The sequence below is a fragment of the Plodia interpunctella genome, chromosome 4, assembly GCF_027563975.2.
Source record: "Plodia interpunctella isolate USDA-ARS_2022_Savannah chromosome 4, ilPloInte3.2, whole genome shotgun sequence".
NCBI classification, from domain to species: domain Eukaryota; kingdom Metazoa; phylum Arthropoda; class Insecta; order Lepidoptera; family Pyralidae; genus Plodia; species Plodia interpunctella.
The window spans coordinates 2,421,661-2,444,855 of NC_071297.1; the positions used below are offsets into that span (position 1 = coordinate 2,421,661).

A 23,195-nucleotide genomic window follows, 5' to 3' on the forward strand; every position below is an offset into this window, starting at 1 on the left:
CATAAAAATCAAGCAATGTACGTTGATTTGAATTCGTAATCTTTTTAGTTCACCGAAATCATTTGTGGCATTATGACTTGAAGAATAATTCAATGACAATAGAGTTATACAAAACAAATTGAATATATAATATGAGGAATATATAATCGACTTCCAATAGCACGAGTAAACAACATAATTTACTTTTTTTTGTTAGCTGTTTAAGTCCCACTGCTGGGCAAATGCCTCCCCAAACTTCTTCCACGCATTCCTATCCTTGGTGTTTTCTGGCATTCTTTGTCGAATTTTTTGATCCGACCATCTCGTCTTAAGCCGTTTACTTACGATCGAAAAATAATTGAGACACGATTATGATGACATGATGTTTCGTTAGTGGAATCAACACCTTATTTTTGAAATAGCAGCAGAATCTTGATCACAAGCACTATCAATTTGTGGCTTAAGAAACGGCAAAATAATATTATAGTCACGTACAATAAACCTTAGAGGGACATCTCAAAGGGCAGTTTATTATTCCCTAAGGACCTCGAGGTCTTCCCACTTGACAGACAGTTAATTCGGGAATATTCCCGTGGCTTACTAACAAGCCCTTTCATCTTCCTTGCGAGTAATTTGTTTATATCACCAGTGGGTACAATCGGCCGATAGTGCTTGAGGCCTGCGGGACATACGGCACATGTAGCAAAATAATTTTCAAAACGTAAATATTTCAACACCTATATATTACAACTAACGGCCCGTCCCGGCTTCGCTCGGGTAAAAACATATTTATATACCTAAACCTTTTACAGGAATCACACTACCTATTGGTGAAAGCTGCATGAAAATTCGTGCAGTGGTTTTTACAGACGCGGAGGGTAATTTTGTAATATGTAAAGATATATAATTTTGAATCAAGACAGCATTAATCCAGGTTTCTATTCTTTCTTTTCGAGTGTTATTGCTAACCTTGGGGTCAGATTTTATTCAAGTTGTCATTGGCAATCAAAATCAAATTAATTTATTCAGAAATTAGGCCTTCTCAGGCAATTTTTCACGTCATATTCTTAATTAAATGATATTTACCAAATCAACAAACTACTAGCATTTCGGAACGACCACTGCTGAGAATAAATACCGAAAGAAACTCATTCAAACAGTGTTGGTCCCTATTATGCCAGAAGGGCTTACCATTTTTTAAATATAAATTTATGTATCTGATATTAACTTGTATGTCTACCTACCGAGTACATACACACAGTTGCATACACACCCAGAATGTCAACCAGTGTTCAGGTTTCCTCACGATGTTTTCCTTCACCGGTATTGGTGGTAAATAAAAACAACAATATACATACAACAGATATACATACGTCAGATTGGTATACAAACTCATAGGCACGAGTGGCACGAGTAGGATTCGAACCTGGGCCGCTTCTGGTTTCAAAAATATGTATGTGGTTTTCTTTTTGCATGACGAAATGACTTAAAAGCCGATTTTATTATGTGACGTTGGAGCCCATAAATGTATAGGACCTGTTTTGAAGATCAGATCAGATCAGATAAACTTAAAATGTAACGGGTTTTATATTCTAGGTCTTTGGGTTTTGGAATAAAGGTCAGGGATTAAAAACTGGTTTTTCGTACAATCACGTTTTAGAGTTGAAAACTTAATAACATTTTTGATTGATTAGATTTTTTTTAATCTTTAGATTCAGCTGAGCATAGGAGTTATCTTTTGTTATTGGACTGGTTGATGGCAAAAAAAAAAATGTTTGGATCAATAAGGTCGTCAACTTAGCGAAGGTTTTTTTGTGAATGACCTAAATTATTTTTGCCAAGTTGCAAACATGTTTTTTGAGTATGTAATTAATAATTGTTGGCGAACATAACGTATAAAACTTGTGTTGAAAAAATTATACAATAAAATATGTGTACTATTCTCCAAATTATGGACACAAAAAGATGTAACGATGATAACACGCAATAATTTACATATATTCAAAAACAATAAAAATACAACGTATTATTTATTTGACAGGTGTCTATAATATTGCGGGTTCAAAGCTTGACCTAACCTAAACAACCTTCCATTACATAAGAATAGGTTCAGAAATGCCAGTAGTTTGTAGCTTTTTGAGAAATTACATGTGATATAAAATTTGACGTGGAAAAGTACCTGTGAAGGTCTAGCTTCTCAGACTTTGACTTTGATCTGATTATTTCATGTACAGTCAACAGCACATCAACCTACACAAAATCATTGCAAACTATAGAAGGTTCATGCAGGGTAATTTGATGTGCTGTTGACTGTACTACAACAATATATGGCTATGGTTTTTCAGTGCGAACTCCGACTAGAGATCGGTTTAACATTTCATTTCTCACCATCAAGTCGATTCGAAGTGAGACGCAGCGAACCAATCACTTTGCGGTGTGATTGTCGTTGCGTCACAATAGCGCATTGTGATTGGTTAGTAGTTAGCTTCTCGAATGCCCATCAAGGAATGCGTTGACATTGGCTACTGGTCAAAACTGCTATAGTTTCTCAATAATCCAATCATTTATCTCGACATAACATCTGATACAAGAATTTACACCATCACCATTAAATTATCACTAGCAAATTACGTAGGGGATGTGAGAGTGAGTTGACAGAGTTAAGCTTAGCTATCATCACATTTTTATCGATTTTTTAACGCCATCAAGGCACTGACTTTCGAAAGAGCCATTATATAATGTACTTAACCATATCTGCTTTGATTCAACTTAACTATTATTTAATTACTTAAAATAAAATCAATTAATAGAATTTGTCTTAATTTTCATAGAATATGTTCATTAATCTAAAAATTGAATGAGACAGAAATTAAAAAATATCCTTTGTGTTAATTTTGAAATATTACTTCACAAGATTACATCTACCTGAACTGTTGTTATTAATTCAAATTGAGATTATACAAATTCTTTACTACAAAAACAATGAGCAATTATAATAAAGGAATGGCTACGGAAATCTAATTGTACAGTGACCACGTAATTTTTTAAACACGGATAAATATTTTTTATGCTATTTTGCCGCTGTAATGGCTTTCTCTTGAGGTGTAATATATTTAAATACTAATTATTTCATTACTAATTAAATTGAAATTTGTATAACTTATTCGACTCATTATTTTTCAAATTGTTTTGTATATAGGTACGTACCTGTGGATTTCTTTGGAAAGACATGGATTTCAGATTTCTTTAGAGGATTACCATCGAAATCATGAGATCACGTATTATTCATGGTTAAGGCGAGTAGGGTTTTCCATTTTATCAAATGTACATTTTTAGACTCAAATGACTAAAAGAGCTAACCCTAGTCATCTAACCCACAAACGATCTAATAAGGTATGTAAATTAAATATCCGAATTTGGCTTCCTTATTTCCTTACTACTTACTTCAAATTTGTGGTAAAACCGCCTAAATGTGTCAAAGCGGATCTATTATTATGACCAATATTGAAATTATAATGAAATCACATATAAACGTAAAACAACGTTGATATAATTATGACGTAGATACTAAATTGTGGTCAACCTACTGGTCACTCAGAAGGTTAGTTCCTTACAGAGTAAAGCCTCATTCAGTTTGCGTTAAAGAGCGGCGCGAGCGCACGCCTTGAAAATGCTCTGCGCCGCAATTTTGACGTTTGCTTGCGCGCTCGCCGCAGCACAAAACGTAAACATCACTAGTATCGATAACAAAGTTTTGCAACGACTCGCATCACTATTAGAATCGAATAGGACATTGAACACCCGTGAATTAGCTTTATTAAATCGCACAGCGGCGAATTTCGGCATCGATAATGAGTTAGTGAATAATTTGACTAAGTTAGTGAGGAATAACTCGGAAGTGATTGAAGATGGTTCTTATGTTTATGAGGAGGGGAGAAAGAATCCAGAGGAGCCTCCTGTGGAGAAGTCACCGGATTATGCATCATCAGTGGTTCTTGCCAGTGATCTGTTGTCCTTGACAGCGGCTGTGGCCAAAGTGAAGGAACGGGCGTGCAGGGAACAGGGCTACAAGTTTCTGGATGGACTGTTGCTGAACAAAAGATTCGCTTTGCAAAGTGAGCCAACTTATTTTATGTTTTGGTGATTTGGTTGAAGAATCGCTACCAAAATTTCTGTTTGTTTGTAATAAATTTATTCCACGAAAATATCTACATAACAAAAAATATTAATACAAGAAAGATAGGTATATGTACAACGCCGTACTAATGATGGAGTATTTTACAAAGATAGAGAAATATTCGTTTGCATTTCACTATGAATTTAGTTATCACGAGATTAATATTCGATATCAAAATTCGAGAGTCGATAAATCGATTCAGAATTTTCTAAATCGGGCAAAATCGAGTATATCTAATCACTGCACTTCATAATGACGTTTAATGTGCTGATGAATATTTGAGCAGTAGCCACTGAGCAATCGATGTGCTTTATTGTGGTTTAAAGCTTTTGCCGCAAATTTTGGTGATATAGTGCGGGCTGTTTGGCGCGAGCGCAGAACGTAAGTACGGAAGGATAACACGTATGCTTGAAACAATTAAACTTTTACATATATTTTTTTAATCGATTTATTTTCCAATTAATAAATGAGATACTTTTTATAAATGTAAAAAAAATGCAATGCATTTTTTATGACAATGAAATACTGTGACGTCACAATTTTGGAGACAAACCTATACTGTTTTAATCAGAATAAGTATAGTAAATAGTGTAATTAATGAAACTTGTCGATTAAAGTGACATTTAATTGTTATGTATGCATATGCATTTTATTTACACATACCAATTTAGCTAATTATATATAGAAGCTTAGTGCCAATTCAGCTAACTCTCCCACTACGGTATTCCGAAGCGCGGAGTAGCTAGTGGTTGTGTTTGCAGTACACTGCGCCCGTTTGGTGGAGCAACGTTCGTACACTAGAACTAAACTTTACGCATAGCGATCAATGTATTCGATCATGGAGTTGGTAAAAACAATTGAACAAAAAAAAAACGATCGCAGTCAGATCGGGCCGCGCGGATATTGATAGGTTAATAGTAATGATACGTTATCCGATTACGTCAATAATTCGTCAAACAATTAATGACATTAAAATGTGGATAGGTAACTATATACATCCTGAAGCTTTATTATTGAAACGGTGACTCACAGAAATCGCGTGACTCGAATGATTTCTCCTTCGACGTAAATTTCGTGTTTTTGAAACGTTCCATGTCAAATGATTTGATAGGTAATTGTTAGCTGTAATCTCTTATCTGAGCGTTTCCCGGTTGACTTCTCAGCCATTTAGCGTCGGCTGGGGAGCCTAGAGTCCGTTTCGATTCATTTTTAGCTGTAATAATCAAAAGTTAAAATAGCTTAATGCTGATGTATGTTTAGAACATAATTATTATAAGTACTAGCTTTTGCCTTCGGCTTCGCCCGCGTTAATTTTCCACCGAGCAGTTATTTTTCTGGGATGAAACTTAAACACTATGTCCTTTTCCTTACATCAAAGTATATGTATGCAAAATTTCAAGAATATTGGCTAAAACGTCAAGAAGAAACATACTTTCGCATTTATAATATAAGTTTGGATGTCATTTAAATTCTGTGTCTACGTTATTTTGTGACGGAGTATAGTGCCAAAATTTAATTGTTTCGGGTTGAATTACCAATGTTTTGTCCGATTTTCCAGACTTGTAATGGAATGAATTTGTAAATTGAAACTTTAATAATTCATTTAAATGGCTCAAAATGGACAACAAAATGCTTTCGTATTGTACGGCTTGATTACATTTTAATGAGGCGTTATTAAAAAAACAATAACTTGAAGTAAATTGTATTATTTTACCTTTAAAGAATAAATGCTAAACGTGGCGTGTGGTTCCGCTCCAGAATAGGACCATTCCATGTCCTGCCGTGGATGTTGTACGAGGCCGCTCAGGGAACATAAGCATTCCCAAGGAGGATTAACGTCAGCAGGCGGCCGGCTGTAAAATCACAGCCGAATCTTAAAACTTTTAAATTTTTATGTTACGCAGACTCCGGGCTTCGCGGCTTCACAACCCCGAACGCGACCGGGAACATGCAGAGGTGAGAGAGAGATAAAAGTTGTAAAATCTATGGTTTTTCTCATAGATTGTCGTATCGTTGTATGTTGTCGTATCTGTGTGATTTGTCCGTATATATTTATTAATTTATCGTTAACGGACTCTAGGCTCCGACGCTCAATGACTGAGGAAGAAAGCGAAAAACGTGACCACATAATATGACGGACGTAATTCTTACGATACTTAAAACTTACTTCTTAAATTCTTACTTATATGAAAACAAATAATATATATAGGTAATATAAATTTAGATCATAAAGTATCGTTTGCCATTTGTATACAATTTATCATACTACTAAATATATTACATACAAAAAACCTCAAGCGCAAACATAGTATAAGTAAAATTTAAAGTTTCATTCCCACACGGAAATCGAATGCGTGACCCTCATCTAGTCAACTAGGCCAACCGGTTGTTAATATTCATATTTCCAAATTACAGGTACTTTTCATTGTCAAGGCAAAAATTTGTTATGTCAATCGCATCACAGATATAATTATCAAGGACTAGCTTCGCCCCGGGGCTTCGCTTCCCTAGGAAATTCGAAATAAAAGGTATCCTGTGTGTTATTCCAGGTTATATTCTACCCGTGTGCCAAATTTCATAACAATCCGTCCAGTAGATTTGGTGTGAAAGAGTAACAACATATATAGCTATTCACATCATCACTAACTTTCGCATTCATAACATTATTAGGATTTATATTTTATCTGTGTACTTAACACAGATAAATTACTTAACTTGTGTGTGTCTTTATTTTTACTCGTATTTAAAACCTCTAAACATATGGTTTATTTTTTGTTTAACAGAAAATATAATGATTAATTAAATACATTGCAAAAGACTAATTATTAATACATAATTATATTCTGTTGATTATATTTCAAAATTTAATTGAATACTACATTTCTTTGGTACTTTTTTATAACCTCAAATCAATATTCTTTGTCGGTTTCAAGAGCACACGGCTGTGTACGTCACATATAATGTATATAAATATACGTGACTAACAAACAAACAACCTAATTGTCATATATTGATTAACGAAGGAATAGCTAACATCAATTATACATTTTTTTTAACACAGACATCATAGTATTTTATTCTTCTGCATTTTGTGAAGTTACGACTACTCATATGATGTGAGATCATGTGGCCACTCTGAGGTGCGCCAAATCAACGTCAACTTTGAAGTTGACTGACCTGCGTACAGTTAGCGTTTAGACAAAACTGCAATGGGTTTTTCTGGACAGGTTAACATTAACGTCAAATTTGATTGGCACTAACTATTCTTATTGTTTTGTTGTCAAATTGATTGAGGTCTTCCTTGGTACAGTGTGGTACAAGATAGGGAAACAGTTAAATTATTAAACATTTTTTATTGAATTTAAAAACTTATGTGCTAATTCATTGTTTCAAATTAGAGAAAAAAACATACCTACTAAAGTCACTTAATTGCAGATGTCATTAATTTTATTGATTGATTGTATTGACGCGTGTGGTATCCGTATCCCGTTTCTAATTGTCATTATTATATTTTTACGTCATTGATTGTTTATACTTTAATATAAAAGTTTAAAAGTTGGCAGAGTCCTTCTCTATTTTTGTTAAGATTTTTTTCCCATTCTATATATTAATAAAAAATATTATTACAATAACGTAATACACTAAGGTAATAAAATTAAATTATAATTAAAATTGTTGACAACAACTGGACAAAGATGACCCAAGACAGAGATGGTTGGCGTAGACGGAAGGAGGCCTATGCCCAGCAGTGGGTTGCGGAAGGCTACACATAATGATGACGATGAGAAGAAAATATTTGTGATAAAAACAAAAAAGTAATTTAAGTTTCCTAAGAAAAGCTAATGGAAAACAAAAAAATATATATTAATTTATTATTACAAGCTAATAAGTAGTAATATATAATCGAGACTATATCAAACAAGTTATGACCGGTTTTTTTCTACATTTTCGTTACCAATTTCGTCACCATAACGATGCATTTTCTTGCAACTTCACTCACTTTTCGCACATATTACTATATCTGATCGATTGGTTACTTTATTTTTGTTCACAAAACTTGAAAGTTTTGCGAACAAAGAATCGAAAGATGAATCTTTCGAAAAGTAGGTAATTCTTTCTTTGTAATTACGAGACAAGAAAGCGCAAAAGTCTGGCCGCAAAGAAAATACATAATTAGAATGGCATTTGAAATGATTGCTAAATTAATAAAAAAAAAAATACTGGCAACTGAGGTAAATATATATATTTGTAATTAAATTTGCTCAATGTTAAGGTAATTTTTACCTGCTCCTCTAGTCACTAGGCCAGGTAAACCAGTAATTTATATTCGCACAGTATTTTCGTCAATAATGTAAGGCCATCCGGAAACTGTTACATGCAGCCTAACGACCTTACCGATACAAAATGCAACATTTGTCCTTCTGTCTGTCCGAGTTCGGCGCATTCTTTATTGTTTTATATGTTGTTTATGGTTGTATTATATCAGATATTACAAAATGAGATTTCGATTGATTATTCAGATTCAACCACCAATGTACTTAGGTTTCGAGCCATAGGAGAGTATAAGCAATATTCTTACTTTTTTAAAATTTATAAACGATATAATCTTAAAAACAACACTAAATAGTTTTCTACTTTGAAGTATACTTATTATTTAAGTTATAAATACTGAATTTTGAATATAAAGATAAGAAAGTTAATACTACTTACGATAATGCAAAGAATTTTCCACAAAACCCATAAAAAAATTTTTCAACTTTCAACTAGATATAAAGTAATTAATTTTTATTCTATCAAAAACGGGACTATCTTAGATCGACGTAAGTACCTAGAACCTCCCAGTCTGTGTTTCCTTAATTGGTTTGAGTACATTTACTCTCGGGTGATTAACCCAACCATCAAGATATCCACAGCAATTTTAAAATACTAAAAACTTGTTCTTCTTGTGTTTTGTTATTTTATTTTTGCTGATGTTAGCCAAGATCTTTGTTTTTGTATGTTTTTATTTCATAATTAGTTATATTTTACATTTTATTGCGTAAGAAAACGTTGAAACAAAAAAACACAGAAAAGGTGATACAGTGAAGTCAGATTTATACCTTGGAAGGATTTCTTCCAGTCAACTGGCAGGAAAATAAATACTTCAAATACAGAAAGAACTTAGTTTTTGCAAGTCTGATTCGTAATTGTATGAACATCTGTTTTCTGCGCATGAAAATCTTTAGAGAAACGTAACTCACGTGACCTTTAACATCTAATTATTTTAATAACACATTAGAATGTAAGTGTGTCATATAAATGTGTTGCAATCTCAAAAGTGCAATAGCAGCAAGGTGCAGCGTCAGATGTGCATTGGCAACACGATTTTATGAGTAACTAATTATGATCGTGAAATAATTTATATTGGTTTATCGAAAATGAAAACAAAAATGTTTTGGCTAAAACAAATGTATTTGAATCGTAAGTTCTGTTATGGTGCAGAGATACGTATGAAAAAAATATGAACAAAATTACGAATCGAATAACTATGAATAAAGTTATTTTACAGACTCTAGAAGCACTATTTTTGTTAAATTTAAGATTTAATTGGGAACAATCGAAATAAACCAATGCGCGTAAGAGTAGAATTTGTTATAAAGTTAATAAATTAAATCTATTTTAATGTGAAGGATTCCGTTTACGTATTTCCAATTTAGACAAGGTGGATTTGTTTTGAGAAAAAACAGAATAAAAAAAAATACTTTAGAGACGTTTGATACTCATTATCATTGTACCTTCAGTAGCATCGGATATAGGTCTACCATTTTTCAGATTTTTTTCTATGGTCCGTTTCGAATTCAGTATCATTTGATTTGAGAAGCGATCTTATAAATGTTCTATTATAACCTTTGGGTTACAGCGTGCTCTAAAATAAATATAGATATGGCTTTATCGTTAAGGCCATCTAAGCAAAAAAAAAAAAACTAAGGTTAAGATATTATCGCTGATGACTAAACAAAACACAGTTGATGATTTAAACGCTTGTGCTGTGTATCACAGCGTTGTATGGAGGAAACTGTCTCAACATGGATTGCGGATGTACCTTAGGAAGTTGTTTGAATAATTGTTTCTGTTAACACGATATTATGAATTAAAAATAACGAGATATATGTTTGTCAAAAAAGCGAAAATAAAAACACATTTTCATGAATTACATTTTTTGCCATTGCAATACCAAATATAATGGTCAAGATTGGTTGATCAGTGTTGCCAGCCGACAGGAGACAGCGCCTTTGTTTATTTTCTTTACTTTCTTGACAGAGTATAATATTGCTAAGCCATTTTACTTACTTTTTATTATTAATCACACAGATTTACAGATTTACTTTGCGAGGACAAGTATAGACCATCCAGGAGAAATTTGTTTAACCATAGAAGTATCAAATTCGTTATAGAACAGTCAGTTTTAAAGTATTAAAAACTGATTGTGGGACTACCCACAACCAGTTTTTAACATTTTAAAACGGATTATCTTCATAGTGATTGCAGCCATGCTTCAAATTGTGCTCCATCCCATTTTAAAACATACATCACACAGGATCTCGATATATTGGACCCATGTAACCAACTAAGCCTCAAAGAACCGGAATAAGCTGAGTATAGGTATTGATACAATATCATTTAAGGCCCTTTATTTCCAAATCAATTACATAATTGTGTCTCCTCTATACTTCAAACTTTCTGGCTTTGAGTTACTCTAACTACTAAAGCAACTCGGACCCTATCAGAAACTTGGCCTACAGCGTCCAAAAAAAGTCGCTCCTAAATATAAATTCCGCGTAAAATTTCACAATTAGGTCAATACCACAGTGCAAGCGATGCGCTGGGCATGCAGCAGGCTGTGTCACATCGGTCCCAGCACTGCTTAGAATTCGCGACAGAACCCAAGGCTGCGCCGGCGACGACTACTAATAAGAAGTTATATAGAAGGCGTGTTAATAAAATATTTAGATTGTGAATAGAATTGTTAAATTACTAGCCTCATAGATAGTTCTTTAAAATGTCTTCCCGTTGTTAAAAAGAAAAAATCGGGGGCCACGAACGTGGTGACAAGAACGAAATTTGAAATATTTTTTTATTTTAATTCAAATTAAAATCATTTATTCAGAAATTAGACCTTCACAGGCACTTTTTATATTAAATAGTTATTTCTCACAAGCTACAAACTACTGGCATTTCGGAACGACCACTGCTGAGAAGAGATAAAAAATAAATATTGTAATTAACAACAAAATAAATCGATGTATGTACACAATATGATTGACCAATATAAAAATGATTAAACTATCATAGGTTTGGTTATATATACTAGATTCTATTTAATTGTATGACCAAAAAGCCGGCCGCAATCCAATCAAGTTTGGTTTGCGCTAAATATTTTGGGATTAAGCTGTAAAGTATGGGAATTGGGTGTTTCACATACCTTGTACTATTGAAGTATTTGTCGATGAATACACGACTATCATATAACTTCTAACATAATACGAGTAAAATCTAATCAAGATTAGATAAAAAATCTTCCACGCTCGAAGCGAAAAAGGTATACGATTTACGTGAGAAGTTTTTTATTTGCTTGAGAAAATGATCGTTCCCATTAATCTCATAAACCGGTATGAATGAACGGTTTTTGTAAGGAATTACAATTTACTTGTCATGCATGATTATGCTGTGAGAGTTAGAGAGTGAGTTGCGTTCCAGTCAACTATGACGTTAACTTTAACATACATTTTTTTTTTTTTTTTTTTTTTTTTTTTTTTTTTTTTTTTTTAACGTGTGGAAAGACCCTCGTCCCGTCCATCCGGCCACGGGAAGCCGGACAGGTGTGTGGGACTTGAACCCACTAAAACCACACGATGCCAACGCCAACCGCATTTGTGCCGGGACCATGTGCTACTCTCGCTCCACAGCCCCGGCGCGGCGGCCGCTACCACGGCGGCCTCGGCTCGGCCGCTCTCCTCGGAGCGGCCAGCGGGACGGCTCGTCAGCCTTCTACCCGCTTGGGTAAAGGCGCGCTTGGCATGGGCGCGCCTTTCTACCCGGGGGCCGTTAAGCCGGGCGACGGGAAATCCCGTTTCCGCCACCCGACCGGCCCTATTGTGGGGGCAGCAGGTGCAGGGCGTATGCCCGCCTCCTGCGCCCTGTGCGCCGGCGGCGAATGGGGAGGTCGGTTGTATCCTCCCTCTCCCTTTCCGCCGCCTCTTTGCGGAGCATTACGCTCTCCGCAAAGGCCTGCACCGCTGTCCACGACGTCTCGCTGTGGGCCATCTGTCTTACGACAGCCGGCAGGGAGAGGTCGTCCCCCACAACCGCGCGCAGCTGCGCGCGGTCTTCGTCCCAGGCTGGGCAGTCCTCCAAAGTGTGCTGGGCGTCCTCGTCAGCACATCCGTCGCAATGGTGGCAAACGGCAGACGGCTCACGCCCCGCTATTCGACACAGATACCCCCCGAAGCAACCATGCCCTGAAAGCATCTGCGTCAAGCGGTACGAAAGCGAACCGTGCTGCTTCGCCAACCACTGGGCCAAAACTGGACGAATAGCCTCGACGGTTCTACGCCCAGCAGAGGGCCGCTCCAACCTGTGGCTCCACTCCTGAATGCTGCGCTGACACAGCTCGTTGCGGCGCCCCGCAATCTCCCTAGGTGCTGGCCGGTGGCCCCGGGTTAGTGCCTCCTCACGCCATTTGAACAGAGACGCGAGGGTCCTGGCTTCTAAGTCCCAAGGAATACTACCGGCCAGCAAGCACGCTGCCTCACAGGAGATCGTGCGATAACCTCTGGAGGCCCTGATTGCCATCACCCTCTGCGGACGTCGCAGAAGAGCGATATTTTGGTTACTCAGGGCCTCTGCCCAGATGGGGGCACCATAGAGGGCCATGGATCGCACGACCCCTATGTACAAGCGTCTGCAGGACGCCTCCGGACCTCCGATATTTGGCAAGAGCCGTGTCAGCGCACCAGCCGCCGCCATCACGCGCGGCACCAACGCCGCAAAGTGGGCGCCGAAATTCCATCTGCCATCAAGGACGATGCCTAGGTACCGCATCGTCGGCTTGATGGCGATCTGAACCCCGCCAACCGTCAAGCTGGAGTCTGGCGGGGGCCCCCTTCGAGGGCCGTGAAAGCACAACGCCTCGGATTTTTGAAGGGCTACCTCCAGACCCAGCCGGCGGATTCGGCGCACCACTTGCGCTACTCCCGCAGTAGCGACCAATGACGCCTCTCGATATGTGGCTCCACGGGCCGCGACCAGGGTGTCGTCGGCATAACACACCAACTCCACACCTGGTGGATTTACGGCCCGCAGCACCCAGTCGTATCCGATGTTCCACAGGAGCGGTCCTAAGACAGAACCCTGTGGAACACCGCGCGTCATTGTGCTCTCCTTCCAACCATCTCGAGCAGGGAATACTATCCTCCTATCTGAGAGGTAGTCCTGGACGATCCGGCGCAGGTAGGCCGGCACCCCGTGGTAGCGAAGTGCCTCCATAATGCACGGCCAGGGGAGGGAGTTGAAGGCATTGGCGATATCAAGAGACACCACCACGACCACCTCACCCTGGGAGACCGCATCCTGCGCCATGGACTTCACCCTCAGAACGGCGTGGACGGTTGACTTCTTCCGGCGGAACCCGTACTGGCAATCCGCGAGGTCAGGACCTACTCTCTCCAGGTGCTCGACGAGGCGGTCAGCAGTGACTTTTTCCAGCAATTTGCCTGCCTCGTCGAGCACTACGATTGGACGAAAGCCAGACGGGGTATCCGCCGGTCGTCCCTCCTTCCGTAGCAGGACCAAACGTCCCGCTTTCCACGCCTTGGGAAACCTTCCCTGCCCGAAACAGGCGTTAAACAACCCCCTCAGTCGCTCCCCGAGGACGTCTAGAACGAGGACCAACGCTCGACCTGGAATACCATCTGGACCCGGGGCGGTATTCTTGGCGCGTAGCCTGAGCACGGCCGCGCCAAACTCGTCCCGAGTGATCTCAGGAATTTCCTCCCGGTCCTCAAGCCCCACATCCAATGGTGGAGCCATGCTGGGGGGCTGGAATGCCGCTCCCTGCGGGAACAAAGCGGCAACTACCTCGCCGAGGAGCTGCGGCTCCAAGCTCTGCGTCAAAGGGACACCGTATGGCCGAGTCTTGTTGCGGACCAGCTTATACGGACGCCCCCACGGATCGCGATCCAGCGAAGCCAGCAGCTCCTCCCTGGCCGCTTCCTTGGCGGCCGCAATCTCGTTCGTCAGCGCGCTCTTCGCCTCCACTAACGCTGCACACAAGGCGGCCTCTACGTTCTCATCCCGGCGCCGTCTCCTCCGGTACCGGGCGTACTGGCGTCTCGCAGCAATGCAGGCTTCGCGTAGCCGCGAAAGCTCTGGAGACCACCAGTACACCCACCTTCTGGGAGGACGAGTACTGTTCCGGGGCATTGACGCGTTACACACCGCTGTCATAGCGCCGCGGAACCACTCGGTCTCATCCTCAACCACCACGTTTACTGGCGCACGGCACCAGGCTTGTATGATAGCCGCCTCGTGGAGCAACTCCTTGTCGAGGCGCTTTAATTGCCACCGTGGACCGATCTCGTTCGGGGCCCAGCTAGGGCCGCTCGGAGCGACCGAGGACGCGGAAAGATCAAACCGCACGTAGCGATGATCGGAGAGCGTCTCCACGTCCTCCAACACCTCCCAACCCTGAACACGGGTTGCCAGGGCAGGGCTAGCAAGCGAAACGTCCACTATTGACCCGCCCTGTTGCCGCACACACGTGTTAACTGTGCCCCTATTCAACACCGCCAGTCCGACGGTGATGAGCCATTCCTCCATAACCTCACCCCGGACATCTGTTGCTGGAGATCCCCAGGCCGTTGACTTGGCATTGAGATCCCCAACAACAAGCACAGGGACAGGATGGCTCCTGTGGACAAGCGCCTCGACTTCGGCCAGGAACGCCTCGAACTCGCTGAGTGGACGGTTGGGAGAGAAATAAACCCCTACCACAACTAAGTCGCCCAGACGAGCCGAGACCGCTCCATGACCGCGCACCACACTCATTGGAGGCGAAGAGCTCGCCGACGAGACAATGGCGACCATGCCGTCACGGTCCGCCACCCAGTTGTCCCTAGGGGGGACAAAGTACGGCTCAGCGACTACCGTCACGTCTATCAACCACTGCGCCACGCTCTGGGCCAGCAGGTCTTGCGCCCTGGCACAGTGGTTGACATTCGCCTGGAGAACTTTGAGAGCCATAACTATTGGGAGGCCCCCGTCTCCATCGGCTCGGCTCGCTGAGCCGCACGGGCGGGCTGCGTCTGGGCCGTAGCCGCGGACGCACCCCGCCTTCCACCTCTCTTCCTGCGCGCACTCGGGCACGCCGCACTCGCGACCCGGTGTCCCGCCGGTTTGCCAGACTCAGAGCACAACACGCAGTTCGCAACTGCAGACGTGCACTGGGAGGCCTTATGGCCTGGTTTGCCACACCTGTAGCACAGCGTGCTCCTATCCACCGCTGCAGTGCATACCTGGCTGACATGGCCAACCTCCAGGCAGCGGTAGCACTGCATTAGTTTCGTCGGCAGCAGTTTCACCTGCGCCGACACCCAGCCAACAAGGAGACGCGTGCCAGGCGCGGTCAACCTTTTAGCCGCCACGACGGGACACCGTACCCACACTGTTCGGGTGCCAGTGCGGTCCACCCGGATCTCCCCAACTTTTACGGCAGTATCGGGGCACTGAGCAACCCGGGAGACCGCACCGCGCACCAGGTCCTGGGTGGCCGAGTCGCAGAGCCCCATCACGCGCAGGTCCACACACTTCTGGGGGCGGGACACATCGACCAATTGAGGGTCCATCACCTCCCTTAATTTGGTGGCCAGGGCGTCAGCCTTGGCATCTCTTTCGGTGCCCGCAATTTCGATGATACGGGCACCGGTGGCCGCTCTCTTTAGCTTAACACCGGAGATGCCAAGCTCTCCGATGTCAACCCGCTGCCGCGCCTGCTCCAAAATTTGGCCATACGTGGCGCCCCCTTTTTCGGCATCCGGCTGCATCTTGAGAAGGATGGCAGCCGAGCGCGGAGGACGCAACTTAGCCTGAGGCTTCTGCAAAGCAGGCCTCGCCGCCATCTGGGGGGCAGACTGATCTCCCGGACGGGTGCCGGAAGTCGCCTGTTTCCGGGTGCCCCTTCTCACCACGGTCGTCCATGATTCATCCATAGACGCCGGGGCTGGAGGAAGGGCACGTGGCGCTGGTCGAGGCGCTGACTGAGGCGACGATTGAGGCGCCGACTGAGGCAACGACTGGGGCGCAGACTGAGATGCCGACCGAGGCGCCGACCGAGGTGTCGCCAGAGGTTCCGCGGTTTTCGGCACTGGCTTTGCTCTAGGAGGTGGGGGCGGGGCCTTCGCCGTTGATGGCAGTGGGTCCAACTCCAACAGGGCGAAGGAGTTCGATGAAGCCCCAGGGGGATTAGACTCCAAGGTCTTCCCCCCACTTTTCTTCCCCTTCCCCTTACCTTTTACGGGCTTGGGGGTGAGCGGGGTCTTCCTCCACTGGGCCACATTGCTAGCGACCGCAGGGGGATCTTCCTCCTCCGACTCCGATGTCAACGTGACAGTCCCCACAATGTTTGAACCTGTGCGGCGCTTGTCCGTCGCCAGCGGGGGGCGCCATTGCGGTTTCGGCAGGAGACGATCTTCAATGCCGTCCAGGCGGGCGTTTACGAAGGGGCCCGCCGTCTCCAATATGAGCCGCTTCAGCGACTCTATGTCCCCAGCAGGGACGTCCGCCAAGGAAGTGCGCGCTGGCGACACCGTAGGCTGCGTGGACCGCTGTATTTCAGCACGCATCTCCACCATCTCCTTCTGCAGCGCATCCAGTTTATTTTCCAGGCGTTTATTCTCCGCCTGTAGCCTTTCAGCCTCCTCGCTGGCAGTGCGCCTGATGAGAACAGCCACCACCTCCTCGAGAGACGCAGCTGCTTCCTTAAGGCCCTTCACGAAGGTGCCCTTCAGATTATTCGAACTGGCCGCGACCTTCCTGATGACACCAATATTGGCGTCGGCCAATTCTTTAAGGGCACCTCCGACTTGGCCCTCCACCGTAGAGCTGCAGAGCACTGTCGCCCTTTTCGCAAGGGCGATTTCAGCCATTCGGGTCACCACCCGTTCAGCCTCATCACGACGTGCTACCGCCAGCTCACGCCTGGCTTCGGCCGTCAGTGCCGATTTAGGTCGGCCCCCTTTCTTTGCCGATGCTGTTGGTGGGCGGATCTTCGGCGCAGACTCGCCATCCGACCCATCAGCCCTCGGCTCCACCGGATTACGGCACCTTTTCCGGCGCCTCGGCTCCGACATCTCCACGTCGGACGCCGCCACGACGCTCTCCACGCTCACCCACGACGATGCGTCGGATAGTGAGCCAGCCTCTGGCTGCGACGTCAAATTGGAGGAACTTGCGTTCCTCAGGCGGTTAGTGCCCCCCCCAGATACGGTGGGGCAGCCCACACCTGAAGGCGTGGGAAGGGATTCTCCGGCTAAGCCGGTACCCTCCTGGGGTAGATTGTTTTTACTACTCGCCATTTCATTAGTTTCCTTTATTACAAGGGTGAGGTCCCTGATCTCCCACACTACATGGTGAGCGCTAGGGACGGAGTTCCCCCTCCGCCATTCATCCTATCGGCACGCCCGAACCTTAGGATTGGGGTTATTTTTGGTGAGGTTTTCTTCCTCTCGGCACAGGCCACAAAGTGGCACAGCACCCTCGGCCCCGAAATGGGGTAACGAGGTGCCCGACGCTGGCCTAAGCCAAGACCACCGCGCTAAACGTGAGCCACATCCGTTCACCGTCTGAAAGCAGACGGGAAGGAGTGGCTCCCACCAGCAGGATATTCGCCAGTAACCAATAAGACCCCGACTACCAGGGAGTTATTGGCTACCGCCCAGGGTGCACCGTCCCGAATCCCTTGTCAGCCCGCCGCTCTCACCGGATCCTTGCGGATAAAGTGAGAGAGGCTAAAGCCTTCAAGGGACCGGGCGCTCGAGGAGGTTTCCCGCACTAGCACCCCTAACATACATTGCGTTGAGGCAACTCAACCTAAATAAACAAATATTAGTTAGTCATTTTTTTTAAACATTGCGTATCATCAGTATTACTTTTATATACATACAAAGGTTATTTCTATTAAATAGGAAATTATAAAGAATGTTTTCTCATGTATATTACAATATATTTAAATAAGATATAAAAAATCTAAATAAATAAAAACTAAACAACACAACAAAAAAAAAAAAGAAATAAAATTATTTTTATCTCGAATCTTGCATATTCTTACGAGGAAAAACTCCTTTTATAACTTTAAACTAATCTTCAACGCAGTTTTTTATTGTAAATATATTTATAACTCAAGCAACTCTGTACAGATGCTTCGCGCATACTAATTTGTATGTAATGTATAATAATGGCTAAAATTGTTTTAGTTTGGTTTAAGTTTTAGCTCATTGTACTTACAAATAATAAACATGTCCGCCTCGTTGTTTCGAATTGTTTTTGTTAGTTACGTAATTAAAATGTTTTCATAGTATCTTTTGTTTTTAAAATACTGGATAGAACCTTTTTCTGAGAATGTTTGTGAACAAAAAAAAAGTATTTTCTAAACATTTTTTTTTGAAATATTTTTAACAAATTATTTTTTATAAAACCGTAAAAGTTTTTTACAAGAAAATCACACGAAGAAGCCAAAATATTTAAATACAATCCTCTAATTAGTTGTGATTAGCATGTGGTTACAAACATTTTTATATGGTATAGGATTTTTTTCACGAATTTTATAGACAAGATGTTAATTAAAAATTCAAACATTATGTACTACAGTAAAGACATTAGCTACATACATATATTTTAATTCACATATCATAATTTGATTTAAGAGCGAGGCTCTTGTCGTTAGAGTTATTTCCATGGTTCTCCAGCCAGCTCCTTAATATTTTTCTTTTATTTGCCTGATGTAACTATCTCTTGGTCTTCCTGGACCCCTTCTTCCTTCTACCTTCCCTTCTATAATCTGAAGAAGGCATCGTGTCGTATTAAGTGTTCTAACGTATGATCCTTCTCCTATTTTCAATGTATCAGAACGATTCTTTTTTCACCAATTCTGTTAAGAACGCTTAATTCTCATGTGTAGACAATATTTCGATTATATATCCAAATTTAACATTTGCTTTCAAACAATGACCATGACTAACGGAAGTTAATCAAACATACGAAATATATTTGGATCTAAATGTACTTGTAGTAAGGCTTCCATGCTTGCCTTTATCCTTATAAGAGAAATAACTAGTTATATCTAGAAATAACTAGTTATATCTAGAAATAACTAGTTATATCTTGTGTAAGACTCTCATGATTTAATCGAGTTCCAGTAAGTGCTAACAATTACACAACAAGCTGGTAAACGGGTCACTGCGCCGACGCAGATATGCTGCGAGCCATTTACTTGTATTACATGCTGGATTAATCTTTGCCTTCGTACTCATGGTAGTTATTAAAATTTGGAATCTCAGATGTCTAGGATGGCAATTAATATATACGTATTGTTTAAATAGTATAATCGGATATAACATTAACTAAAGTGAACAAAATTCTCAATTAATTAAAGTATTTTTTTTACAATTTTATTATGTCATTTTCCCATATATTTCATTTCATGTATACTTACATAAATTTGTAAATGACATAAATTCTACATTTGATGCTTTTTGAATGTTGCTAACCGTGTTCCTTAATTTTAAATATTTCCGGCATTTTGTATATAACATTAATTGATTTTGTCATGTCTAAGTGCTGATCGAATATTTTCGGAGTATTTTTATCACGATAAAATTAATCATAGCCACAATTTATTATGCACTTCCATTGAATTCAGTTTTTAAAATAAGAATGGTAATTTTAGTACATACATAGTTACATACATACATACATAGTTTGACCTGTCCAGTGCGTAAAGAGGTCAGTGTGAACAGTGTATGACACATTCGATTATTATCTGCTAGCGTTCAATGTGTATTGATCCGTCATAATAAACCAGTTAGTTTGCAGAATTATGGATGTAAACTAATTTATCACATGTAGGAGCAGTCAGTGGAAGTTGTAGAAGCTGTCTTATTGTATTACGAAGAGAGGCATGGCAAAACAGAAATTAGCGCGACTGTGTATGAGTTCGGCTGGCGGTAGGCAAATAAAAAACGTGTCTTTTCTATCTCATCTGAGCTTATTCCAAATTCCTTTCTCAACCATATTGCCTCTGAGCCCAGGGTCCGCTTTCCTACTTTTACTTTTCAACTTCTGATGGTCTTCGGTTTTCAGGAACAAAAAAGTTGAAGTGGTAATATTATGTAATATGGTAGTGGTAATATATGGGACATAACCCATTTAATTGTAATATCATAATATTACAAAGAAAAAATAGCCAACTAAATTACATAATGTAAACTATACAAACATAATGACAATCCTATGGTTACAATTGAATCACACCGATTTTCGGTGCTCACAACTTAGTATGCACACTGTGCGTTCAAGAGAATTTTCTAGACTGTGACGTAGAAGGTTGCAGGACAATGGGCAGAGTAGCTGTGATGATGACACGCCTTTCATTGATTTTCTAGATTATTGAAAGGAAACCCTTCCTTTTAGAAATCCATTAAAATAAAAACAGTATATAAAGTAAGTATATAATGATCTACTTACCTACCAAAAAACATAATAACAAAGTTGAACATAATTAATGCATATTTATAATAATACCTGCGTTTCTTGTGGCTAGCTGCTTGCTGAACTCCACACCAGTGGAATTTTTAGTATAAAAAGTTGCGCGATGTGTTTTGTGGGTCTTGTGCTTACTGGTTCGACCTGATTTAGTCCATTCGATCTCCCATTCAAAACTTGGTGCTAGGTGAACCTTCTAAAATTGATTTCATCTATGTACACAATAGGACCATCGCCTTTCAATCTTCATTTTTTTCCTGCCATGCCACCTTACAATATACGGAAATGAAGGCCCTTGGTCTTGGATGTTTATCTATATGTGTCTTTGTTATAAAATATAGTATCGTTGAGTTAGTATCCCATAACACAAGTCTCGAACTTACTTTGAGGCTAGCTCAATCTGTGTGATTTGTTCTAATATATTTATATTTCAATTATAGAATTTTTTGGAAGCTTGATGCTATGTGATGGTCAACAAGCACTTTTTTCCATTGGGCCGAGTTTTGGTTCCAGAAGGCGCTAAACAGTTTTGTGCCTACGCCCGTGGTAATTTATATCTAAATCTGTGAATGAACTCTCCCTCAGGGTCCTACTTTTTCTTCCTCTTCTTCTCTTCCGCTTCTCTCGGTCTTTGGCATCACATCAAGCCAGCACTTCTAGTTTCACGCCATGATAAATAACAAACTTTAAAAATATTCGCTTTTACTACCCAAATTCTGAAGTGCACATGTGACAAAACTGATATCAAAACATCCCGTAGAATAATTTAGGTCATTAGACAATGACGCGTCGAAATAAAATGGGTATTCATTTATAATTCCGGTATTTTTTAAACTGAACTGCATAATATTACGCAATAAAGTTCAATGTTATAATAACCAGTTCTGTAGGTGTGTGTTCCGTATTAATCTAGCAAATTAAATTGTTTTATAACTGGTTCACTTTTATTACATAAAGATACAGGCAATTACACTAGTAGTCATTACTGCTACTCACGTTAATTGGTCAAATCAAATATAGAATGACAATCCCAGCCGAAATGACACTCGCAGCCGAGGTCTGGATGCACACACATCGAATTTTTTATATAAAACGACGCATGGATTCTGGCTAAAAGCATATGAGTGCCTGATAGTCGGTTAAATCCGGCTATCAAAACTTCTAATATGGTTACAACAGATTTTTATTTATAATAATTACAGGGTACTGTGGCAAAAGATCCTAGGCCACAAAGTCGGTAACGCGCGTGTTGCATCCCTGGTGTTGCGGTCTGGTGAGGCGTTATAAACACCTGCACGCGTTATATGCACCTGTGGTGATCGCTTACCATCAGATGTGGCGTATACCTGTTTGCTTACTTGGTAGTATTTTTAAAAAATAGCGAAGTCCTCTCCTGGCTACATAAATTTGCTAACCTGAAGAATGGATTTCCCCAGTTTCCTTATGGTAGTAGTCCTAGTTTCATTTAGATACATATATTACAGAAAAATTCCAACAATTGTCACTCTTCTGAAATCGACAGATGTCACACATCAGAAATAGGAACGATGAATAAAACTGTACACGCTCGACGTTTGCTAGTTACGAACAAACAAACTAACAAGACCGATCGGTTCGATACAAAGGTTTATTTTCCGATGCGACACAAAGAGAGACGCACAAAGCTCTACATTACCAGATGAAGCGACAGTGGCGCCGCTATGATCGGTGGCTGGGTTCGAAAGTTTTGTTATAGAATTGTAAAATATATTCGACTTAAATAATGTAACATCTGACGCCAGTGTCAGCAATAATTATGAAAAGAAGAGATGAATGAAGAAGCGAATGAAAATAACTTTGGAGAACAAAAAAATCATTCTGTGTATTTGCATTACAAAAATAATAAACAGGTATTGTTCCGACAATATCATTCAACAGGTCTTAGCTAGCGGGAACTCAACGCCTCTTACCGGTAACTAGACAATGAATAACTATCTATACAGAATGGAAATTAGTATCGGCTTACGGTCCGAGAGACTCGTGTATTTGTTTTGAAGACAAGACTCACAATATTTAAGAGTAATTGGGATTCTATAATTAGTACGATAAGTGGAAAGTACCTAAGGGAGGTATTGCCAAATTATTTGTCCAGTATTATTGCTATCTCTTTCAAATGGTCTTACTGAATAAGACTATTTAATCTTACCGAAAGAGACTCAGACGTCTACTAAGGATGCCGAACAAAATGTGAAATGGAGAAGATAAA

At 41.0% G+C, this 23,195-nt stretch overlaps 1 protein-coding gene across 1 annotated transcript in view; it reads left to right on the forward strand.

Moving 5' to 3' along the window:
- The first annotated feature begins 3,607 nt into the window (after nucleotides 1–3,607).
- LOC128669320 (uncharacterized protein) overlaps nucleotides 3,608–23,195 on the forward strand; it is a 32,220-nt gene continuing 12,632 nt past the window's right edge. Inside the window, exon 1 of the mRNA XM_053744072.2 lies at nucleotides 3,608–4,094. Coding sequence (XP_053600047.1) covers nucleotides 3,650–4,094 — 445 coding nt within the window. The 5' untranslated portion in view covers nucleotides 3,608–3,649. The remainder of the gene's footprint in view (nucleotides 4,095–23,195) is intronic.